At 35.6% G+C, this 10,282-nt stretch overlaps 1 protein-coding gene across 1 annotated transcript; it reads right to left on the bottom strand.

Annotated features, from left to right (window-relative positions):
- Positions 1-8,350: 8,350 nt before the first annotated feature.
- Positions 8,351-10,003, bottom strand: LOC110912727 (dof zinc finger protein DOF5.1). Its single transcript, XM_022157528.2, has 2 exons — positions 9,822-10,003; positions 8,351-9,627 (listed from the first exon to the last, which is right to left on the bottom strand). Exons 1-2 carry the CDS (start codon positions 9,873-9,875, stop codon positions 8,692-8,694), a joined length of 990 nt encoding a protein of 329 aa, XP_022013220.1. The 5' UTR covers positions 9,876-10,003; the 3' UTR covers positions 8,351-8,691.
- Positions 10,004-10,282: the final 279 nt, after the last annotated feature.

Below are 10,282 nucleotides of genomic sequence, written 5' to 3'. Positions count from 1 at the left end.
CTTCTCTTACCTTTCTATCTTCTCACAACTTAAACTTGTGTTCCTTCTCTCAATATTACAACCACAATTATCTTTGCCATACATTATAATTATATTGACTTGAGCGTCGGAGTGCCCTCGGGGCAAACCCCCCGGGCCCTTTAACTAGATTTTCATGTGGCTGCAACCCAATACACTGCAAGAGGAATCGTCACCAAGACGACAAGAGGAGGAATCTGAACCGGATCTCACCGAGTCTCAGGTTAGTAACGCCAAGCTATCCTGATCTTGGATTTGACAGAGGAGAAGGTGGTGGTGGTGGGTAGGAGGCAATGGGGAGGAGAAGGTGGTGGTCGGTGGGAGGCGACGAGGACGTAGAATGGTGGTGGTGGGTAGGAGATGACGATGAAGAAGAAGGTGGTGGTGATGGTGGAGGGTGGTCTCTGGTGACGGTTTGCAAGAAGAAGAAGAAAGGGTAGGCTGAAAGTATGGGTGCAGGTTAATTTTATACTTAAATTATAGTGGTGGGACCCACTTAACTTTTAATGTAATTTTTTTAAAGTAAGAGTAGTAATTTCACACAACTTAATTGAGAAAACTAACACTCTTTCAATTCGGAGATTATCCGAGTAACAACTAGTCAAACCATAGGGAACAAAAGTAAAATTTTAGAAAGTTGGGGACTAATGGTGAAATATGGGAAAAACAAAGGGACTATCCGTGCATTATTCTCTAAAAATTAATGTCGTATAAAACGAGTGTTGTAAAAATCGTGACTAGGTGGCGACCAGTCGGCGATTAATCGCTAGTCGCCCAGTAACTGAGTAATTTTTCGTTAATATGTCCATTAATCGCTAGTCAGGCCTAGTTGAACCTAATTGAGCCTGGTTGGCCAGCCAAAAATCGGCGTATCCGGCCAGATTCTAGCAAACAACCTGTATATTCCGGCCAAAACCTCTAAATTCCGGCCAGTTTCCAACCAAATCATGTGAATTCCAACAATTAATCTTGTATATTTAAAAACTGAGTTGCGTAAGAGTTAAAACCTAACTATTTAAAATATTTACCTATAAAAATGTGTGTATGTATACATAAAACTGAAAATTACAATAAAAAATTTGATCCGATTAATCCCCAGTAATTTCGAGTAGTCGCCAGTCCCCACAATACCGGCCTACTAGCGACTACTTAAAATAAACCTAACATAAGTTGGCTATTCCAAAAGTATTATTTAGAACTTTTTTCCATGCTCTTTGATTTAAGCCATTAATTTGAAAAATGGAAATGTACTTAAAATAAACCTAACATAACTTGAGACCTGTAATGGAAAAGAGAAACGTAAACATAACCCACACAACTCAATAACCCATGTATTAGACCTTTCTCACATCTAAGCTACCAACATGTTACATTGCCAATGACTCTAGAAATAGTAGGTATGACCCCTGACGAATGAGCAGAGTAGAGAGTAAAAACGACAAATGATAATGATGATAAAATAACAAGAAATGATTTAGTATGACTTAGGGGCTGTTTGACAACATCTGAATGGTTAAGTGCTGAACCAGTAAGAGGTCTGAACTATTAAGTGCTGAACCAGTAAGAGGTCTAAACAATTAAGAGACTGTATAATGCTTAACCATTCAGAGACAAATGTCTGACCAATTCAGATTAGATATCTTAACCATTCAGACTCTGTATAAATCTTAACCATTCAGAGGCAAATGTCTGAACCATTCAGACATCTGCTCGTAAAACAAACAGTCTGAACCATTAAATGCTGAACCAGTTAAAGTCTGAACCATTAAGAGCCTTATTATGAGGTAAATAAACAGCCCCTTAAATATTACATTTCACAAAATATGATTAAACAAATGATATCTTACACTTGTCATAAATGTGTTCTCATCTTCTTTTTAGTAATAGCTACTGGGTTATACTCGCGTTTTAGGCGGGGCCTAAAAAAAGAACATAAATTAAAAAAAATAAATATATAAAGTAAAAATAATTTAAATTAAAAAATGAATTTATTAAAATTAAAAATATTACACAAACTAGATAATTAAACCTAAATAAACAAGATAATTAATATCTTTAAGTAAATAAATTATAAATAGATTATATAGATTTGATATAGTTTAAATAAAAGGAAAGTAGATAATTAGGTGAATAATGAGGTAGAGGTTTAGATTAGTTTAGGTGGTGTTGGTTTTTCTAAAAAAAATTTGCGCAGACTCTTTTGTCTGTGCCGCGCAAACCACGCGCAGACATTGTAATCTGCAGATTCTTTGTTTTTCTGAAGACGTTTATTAAATAAACGTCTACGCGAGCTCTTTTTGGTGCAGATTTGGCCCAACCACTTTTAAGATATTCTAAAGTCTACAAAGGGTTAAACACCACCAGCACTGTCCGTACACCACCAACAGATTATTTTAGAAGTCTACATACGTTAAAATACAAACAACATTCTTCTTGCAGATTGCAGAGGTTTGGTCCACTAGATGTCTGCAGATGTGGTCCGCAGACTACAAACATTTTACCTCTTAAAAAACAAGTTGCACCTTAGTGTTGGAAGAATACAATGAGGTTTGGAATGGTTGTGTTTTGGAATGATATAGCATGTTGACGAGGCAAGTCTGGATTTTAGACCACTCAAGCGTTATTGATGCTCTAATTTCAATAATGGATAAACTAAAAAATAAATGTTTTTTTGTTACTTGGAGATATGATTCTAAGTTTGCAAAATTTTAATGTTTTAGCGTATTGTAATTAAGTTTGTTTCACGTTATCAAAATCATATAGATACAACTCACTCAACTATAGTAACTTTGATGTGTTAAACAAATACATATTTAATTAAAGTTTCTTGTAAATGGAAAAAAAAAACTTACAAATTAAAGGAGTAGTACTTGACCACAGTCGACTCGCATTCGATTCATCCCGTATGATCACAAAGATCTCAACTCTCACTCTCTCGAACTTTTGTTGGAATTCCTATTTATCATTATGCTTTTTTTCATCAAAACTTATTCTAAGTCTTACATGTGGGATTGTGTTTTTAGAAATCATGCACCAAAAATATGTGTCAACATATTCACATATGTTTGGATCATAAACAAAAAATAATATTTTCTGTATAAAAATGACCCACTTCCAACTACATAAATAGCCCAATGGGCCTTGCAGTTCGGCTTACAAGAAAGTATAATATTTAAATGATTTTTTGGGCCTACGGTTGCCATCCCTCAGGCCCCATCTGTAATTTGTATCCGCCACTAAGGAAAATGCTTTTAAAGCTTTTTTTCTTTTCTTTCTATACAGTACACTCTAATACTCTATATTCGTATACTATGACATTCGCAATCTTTTAAAGCTTTTTTCTTTCTTTTTACAGTACACTCTATATTCGTATACTATGACATTCGCAATAAATTTTGGTTGTACATGAACATGATAAAGCGGTTTAAAATGCAGGTAGTTAAACTTTAAAGTAGAAAAAAGAGTAAACTGGGATTGATCACTTTTCCCACTTTAGTCTAAAACTCAAACCTTTTAAATTTGGGTCCCTGTAGTTTCACTTTTATTGCTATTTTGGTCCAAAAGTGAAATCAGCTGATATTTGTTTAATAAAATCCTGTTATTTTGTCTTTTTTCTCAGGGGCAAAATGGTCAATATAATTTTGTTATAACACATTATTACTTAAATTAATTAAATTAAATAACTCTTTGACTTTGACCTCATAAAAGCTCAGATATTATCATCTTCCCCAAAAATCATCTTCTTCAAACCCTCCCAAAAATCAGGGGTGGTGCAAGATGATCGTAGAGAAGCAGCATCAGCAACATCTCAAATATAGTGAACACCACGTAAGTTTCCACCAATTTTCTCTGGAAATATGAGCAAATGTATATCACATTGTATGCGTATAAACGGACAAGATTCACAACTTACAAGAATGCAAAAAGAATAATCAATTTTTCTTAATGAAACGTGCAATCCATAAGTTTTTCTAAGAATTACCTAAATGCAGTGCACCCGTGGCAATTATGAGGGATCCAAATTTGAGCAATTTTCCTGAATTTGTTGTCAATGTTCGTTTCTCTGCATCAATTGTTGTCACTGGATCTTCATAAATCATCTGAAATAGGCTTGGGAATTACACTTTAATCTTCTAAATTTTGTTAGAATAGATTAATGTTTGGTATAAAGTAAAGTGAGTGAAGCCAAGTGAAATCTAATGATTGAACTATAAAGTAAAAGAAAATAGGAACTTTCACACTGATTACGACGCATACCTAAGAAAACGGTACGAATCATACTGCTAGCCGACAAAGAAGCAAGCCAAAAACCTAATGACGGCCCATTATTTATAGGCACGACCCATACTTACTATATGGGTACGGATCGTACGCAAGTTGTGGAAATCCCAAAAAGTAGGTATAAAAATACAATTTCATTGGTTAGATAATGATAAAACATTTTACTATCACGAGCCACTGTGTCCATGGATTGATACTCGATTCTTGCCACTACTATGTTATGATACGATAAGTGCACTTGCATCCTTATGATACGATATGTTGCTATTCGCACATGCGGACAACCCATATGGAAGATAATAGAAAGTGGCTATTTATTAGGAAGAGATCAAGACCATATCTTTAATAATTTTGAATTTTAATTTCTATGTGTATCTTTTAGTTGTTTAGTATAAGTGGGGCATACAAACTAGGGTTGGTTGTCCAGTATCAAGGCAAAGCCTCATAAAACACTTAAGTGTGAGGTCTTCGGTTCAAATCTTAGAAGGAGCAAAAAATCGCCGTTAAAAAAATATAACTAGCTAGGGCATCTAGGGTTTATTGTTTCTTTGACTTTGTTTCGATCAAAAGATCGTAATCTAAACCTTTGAGGCTTGATAGCCGACTCGGCTAGTACCTTCAGTTTCAAGGCCGTTGAATAAATTATATGTTACTAAACTATTTACGTATGACTGTGGATTAAATATCAACATAACTCATATTCTAATCTACACCTCAGTTGTTTTCATTTGCACAAATTAAAATTGTATTAGCAAATGAGTATCACATAAGAAAATAACATAAGATTCAAATTATGTTGTAAACGGCTGAAACCTTGCTCGATACTAGATCCCAAAACAAGTTGTATACTATACTAAAATTTGTTCACTGTTCATGGAAACTGAGAATTGAATAAGGTATATTGGAACAAAAGATAGATGAGGTATTGTAATTTTAAAGCCATTACAACGGTATTGTGACATCCGCCACTTAACCAGGTTAACATCCATTTAACTATAATCTTATTGTTAGCTGAACCGACTTTGCACACCCCTAATTTAAACACAAACAAAGTCGATAATTGTGGCTTTTACCTTTTGGTTCTTTCAACCTTATTTTTGATGTAGCGCGTGATACGAAAACGAAGATCAAACACGTTGATTCAAAGAATACCCGTGTGTTCTTCCCCAATCCCCAAGATTCCACCCAAAAGGCACGGAATTTGAAGTGAAAAAATCAATTATGTCAAAATTCAAGTCTGATCATTCATATTACTAGAGGGACATATAAATAGAAACCGAAATTCGAAATGGGCCTAAAAAAGATAACGGGCCAAACACACGGCCTAAAACAAAATGTCCAAAATAGTTCAAAAAACATAAAAATGCAAATAACTAATAGAAATAAGCGTTTTTTGGCCCGGACGATGACCCAAACCGTTTGCAGCAAGATGGAGCTCGTTCACACATTCGTTTCGCCTGGTCGCACGCCCAAAACGGACCCCCGTAGCCCAAGTTAGGGCCATTTTAGTGAAGCCCCTTTTGTTACACGATCTTGGGCCTCTAAATACAAAATAGCCCGCTCTTCCACACTTGGGCCCGCATCAATTTTACATAACTATTAATTACGATCTTGCAACAACATGCCAACACTTGAAATGCATTTATATCTAGCTAAGGTGTTAAAGTAGGTTTACCCGGATTATGAGCATTCATTGAAATGCAAAAATACCTGGAATCAATGATGTCCTAGTTATACATGAACGATCATCATAGACACATATATATATGTGGAAGTTCATTGAACCCAAAACTAAATTGTTTAACTCTTACAGCTTTTGCAATGACAAAGGTGTTAAAAGACGCTAGCAGTATTGCTCTTTGCCGTCAATTTAGCAGACAAATTAAACAATCTAATTGAAAATTTATATATCCAAGGTTAATTAACTAGTTAGTTATGCTTATAAATTAAGCACTGATTAGTTTTAAAGTGTTATTGTTGAGTCGGTTATTTACATCTAAGATCGGTCAAATCAAGATTGATTACTAGAAATCTTTTAGTTTACAGATGCCAAAAAAGCCTGCAGGACCACATAAACAATTAATTAGGTTAACAATTAAATATTTAATTAGAATATGTTGTATAAAGAAGGGAAAATGATGGATAAAGCAAATTTATATGTTTGTAATTGTCACTAATAAACAAAAGCAAGAGACTGATATATAGAACCCAAAAGATCAAACTTTCACGTGGGTCGAGAAATTCTTACAAGATCTAAATCTAGTTAAAAACATGTTAAACCATACAGTTAGATCAAATAAACCAAACCACTCCATGGTTTTCCGAGCCACACCCAACCAGTATTGCATGCCATTCAGCCACCTTAATTCTACTCCAATTCCATCTCTCTCTCTCTCTTCTAGCTACTTTTTCTTTCTCTCACTAAGTGGTCCAAATAATCTCTAGGGTTTTAAATTAACACATGTTTATTTAGATGCGGAGAGAGTCTCGTTGGAAGCAGCTTTCGTCTGTTAAGATATAAAGAGGAAGAGGCACTCAAGGGTACTACCCTATCCTCGATCAATCCCGCACTGCCATGTCAATTCTATAGCTAAGGTACCATAGAACCACAAAACATTGGCGACGACTACTCACAAGTCACAAGTACCCTAAAATCAAAGACCCATCTTTTACTCCACCCATCAATCACGCAACCCTAAACACCCCAACCCTCAAACTTTTTCACTTTCTAGCACGGGTTGGTATACTCATCACCAGAACCTGCATGGCCTACCCTAGGAGGGTGGCGGCAATGTTACAGTGTATGTATCTTACCCGCACACTCCTACCCATGAGATGCCACAGCTGGCCTAGGTAAAGTTTGCCTACATCTTATCTTTTTCGGACCCTAATTTATTAGTGGATATGATTTTACTTCATATGTTTGTTTGATTAAGACATGCAATTTATGCTTCTCTCTCTAGAAATGATGCTAAGCCAACTCACTTGTGTTTCTCTCTCTACTGGTTTAGGGTGGTCGAGTTGTTGGTTGGGTGTGTAATGCTTTATTGGGGAAGGGGTGTGCTTGTTGGTCCTTTCTATAAAGCAAAAATCTAAGTTTGTCAGATTCCTTTCTTTTTAGACTGCAAAAATCACTCTTTCATAATAAATTTCTTTTCTTTTCTTTTCTTTATCCCCATCTATTGTGAAAGATTACTCTACACTTTAACTTTGGTAATTATGGGTGTTGAAGATTTGCTATCAAATTAACTACACACTCTTTTACTTTTTCAATTCAACACACGGATGTGATGAGATGAGCTGAGAAAGAAGGTACTCAAGATGCAATGAACACCATATGTGTTGTTTTAACTTCATTATCACTCATCATTAGTTAACCTATTTTATCTTTTGTAAACATAAAAAGAAGTTCATTGAGGTTGAAATATTTTAATGTTTTGAATCTTTTAAAGGAATTTGAGCTACAAAAAGCATTGCTATTTTCTACTATTTATATATTTTTTATTGCAAAATCATTACCATGCTACATGTTTCTTGATGATGACCAATCCTACTATAAGTGCAACTTAAAGAGGGGTTCTTCAGCTTTGTAAGGGTTAGGGAGAAAACATTTAATTTGTATGCATGTAGTTTTCAAATTGCATACTCAGAAAGAGGTTGTTTGAATAACCCAAACCACAATCAATAGAAGTGGGGAGAACATGTAACAAAAAACCCTAATAATAAGCCAAAGAATTGGAAAAAAAAAAATAAATAAATACCAAGGACACATCTTGCTTGTTCAAACATAGAACAAGAAGACTACTTCACCCAAGAAAAAGTAGTTGTGAATTGTAGGATATCACCAGTTTTCTTAAAGAATCTTCCATAAACACAATATAATCAAAATCACATTTTTCTAAATCTACAAATTATGGATTATTTAACCAACTCAGGCCAGTTTTGTGAAGCAAACTAGGTTGCATTTCATGATGTGAAATAATGCACAAAATGTGAAATGAATGTAGGACATGTTTAAATCTTAACAAGACAAAGGAACAAACTTAAAGAGTGGATGGAAAAATTAGCTGATCAATGTCATCAGTGATCATATAGCATAATCAACAGATATAGTAGTAGCACACACTTACACACACGTTGGTAAAATACTTCCAAATACAAGAAAATTAAACTCTCATACACATTAATAGAACAATTAAACCAACACCATATAATACTAACACATAAAACTTAACATAAAGTATACCTACCAGTGGTTCTCCTTCGGTTCTTCAGCGATCGATTGGACTTTGAGATGTAGATAACATCAAGCTAGGAATTAGCTAGAGATTGAAAATACAAGTTAAATCACTTTGATAACATGCAACATTTGACTGATCAATCTTTCCTTAATTATAGGAAATGTGTAGTTGAAGGTGAAACACCAGGAAATTCTCCCCAAGAGTTGTTTCCATTCCATGCTTGTTGATTAGTAGTATTTCCCAACATACCTAAAAACTGCCTTGATAAGTTTAACCCTCGGTTGTCTTCCATCTTCACCGATCCCTCGCTCGGGTTATCAATTCCAGAACTGCTTTTTAACCTAGTGTCTCCTCCAACCATGGAAGATGATTGCGCTCCAACGCCTTCGGTTTGATAGTTAAATAGGTTGTTATTGTTGTTGTTTGGTACTTCAAATCCAGGCAAGAAAGGGAGTCTCCAATTGTCTCCACCTCCAATTGATAAAATGTTACCATTTCCCATTTGAAAATTCCCCATTTGATCACTTGGAGGCTGAAATCCAGCAAGATTTGAGCTAAGATTGCCACCAACACCTCCAAATTGACTAAGAGAACTCATAAATGGTAAATGAAGTGAAGGTGGACGTGAAAGTTGAGTACTTGTCATATCCGAGTTAGTACTTCTTGGAGGGCTAACACTTACCGATTTCGGGCCCGATTGTCTTGGAGACTTTGAGCTTCGGCTTTTGCTGCTTCGTTTGTTTCTCCGACAACCACCACCAACCGGAACATTTCTCAAAGCTCCTCCTCTAGTCCAGTAACGCCTGCACGTCTTGCAAAAGTGTCTAGGCTGTGTGAGGTTGTAGTTGTTGAAGTAGCAAAACTTGGTGTTGGTTGAATCGCATCGCGGGCAATTTAGGCCCGGCTCAGGCAAGGGTATCTTGGCTAACCTAGCCCGATCGACCATAGATCCTGGTCTGATCGTTCCTGTACCTTCTCCGCCACCTCCAGGCTGCTGTGCTGGAGGCGGCGGAGGAGGTGGAAGATTAGGGTTTTCACCAACCCCACTTCCAACTCCTCCAGTTCCTTGATGATTTGATTGATGCAACTGAAAAGAACAACACAAAATTAAACACACAAAGATAAAACTTAAAAGATATATCAAGGTATATTCAAGATGAGATTTGAAGAGGAATATATCATCTTTTTCACATAAAGCTCTTCCTTTTAGTTTGATTGGATGAAGATATTACAAGTATAATTGAATCAAAGAAGTAGTGAAGATCATATGATCAAACAAACCTGATGATGCCAATTGTGGTGATCAAGATAGGGTGGAACAGATGAGAAAACCATGATTTAAATTTGAGCTTTCTTTTTCTCTTTTAGAAAGGTTTCGAGGGTTTTTTTGGAAATATATGGGAGTGGGGAATCAAAAACAAGAGAATAAAACACGGAGAAAGGAGGAGGGATTAAGGGGGAAGGAGATGATAAAAAGAAGTTAATTTTCTTTTTTAATTCTTTTTGTATTTATTATTAAAATTAGGGTTTTTGAGAGTGAGTGGAGAAGTTTCTTAGCCTTTAAGCTTTCTCAGAGTGACACTATGTGACACACTCCACCTTAGTGCTTGGGTAAAAAAGTGACCTCTGACCCCTCCATGCATGTATGTATACTTACATTTACATGCTATGTAGCTATATGTGCATGCATGAAAAAAGATAAAATATATGCGTGTGTGAGAGATGAATATATGCAAATGCAT

This window comes from Helianthus annuus, chromosome 8 (assembly GCF_002127325.2).
Source record: "Helianthus annuus cultivar XRQ/B chromosome 8, HanXRQr2.0-SUNRISE, whole genome shotgun sequence".
NCBI classification, from domain to species: Eukaryota; Viridiplantae; Streptophyta; class Magnoliopsida; order Asterales; family Asteraceae; genus Helianthus; species Helianthus annuus.
This window is presented reverse-complemented; position numbering and strand designations above follow the sequence as displayed.

Bases quoted from the DNA above. Each gene is read 5' to 3' on its own strand.
- LOC110912727 (XM_022157528.2), bottom strand. From the start codon at position 9,875: ATGGTTTTCTCATCTGTTCCACCCTATCTTGATCACCACAATTGGCAT. The intron at 9,628-9,821 runs GTTTGTTTGATC...TGTTCTTTTCAG, and splicing joins ACCACAATTGGCATCATCAG to TTGCATCAATCAAATCATCA.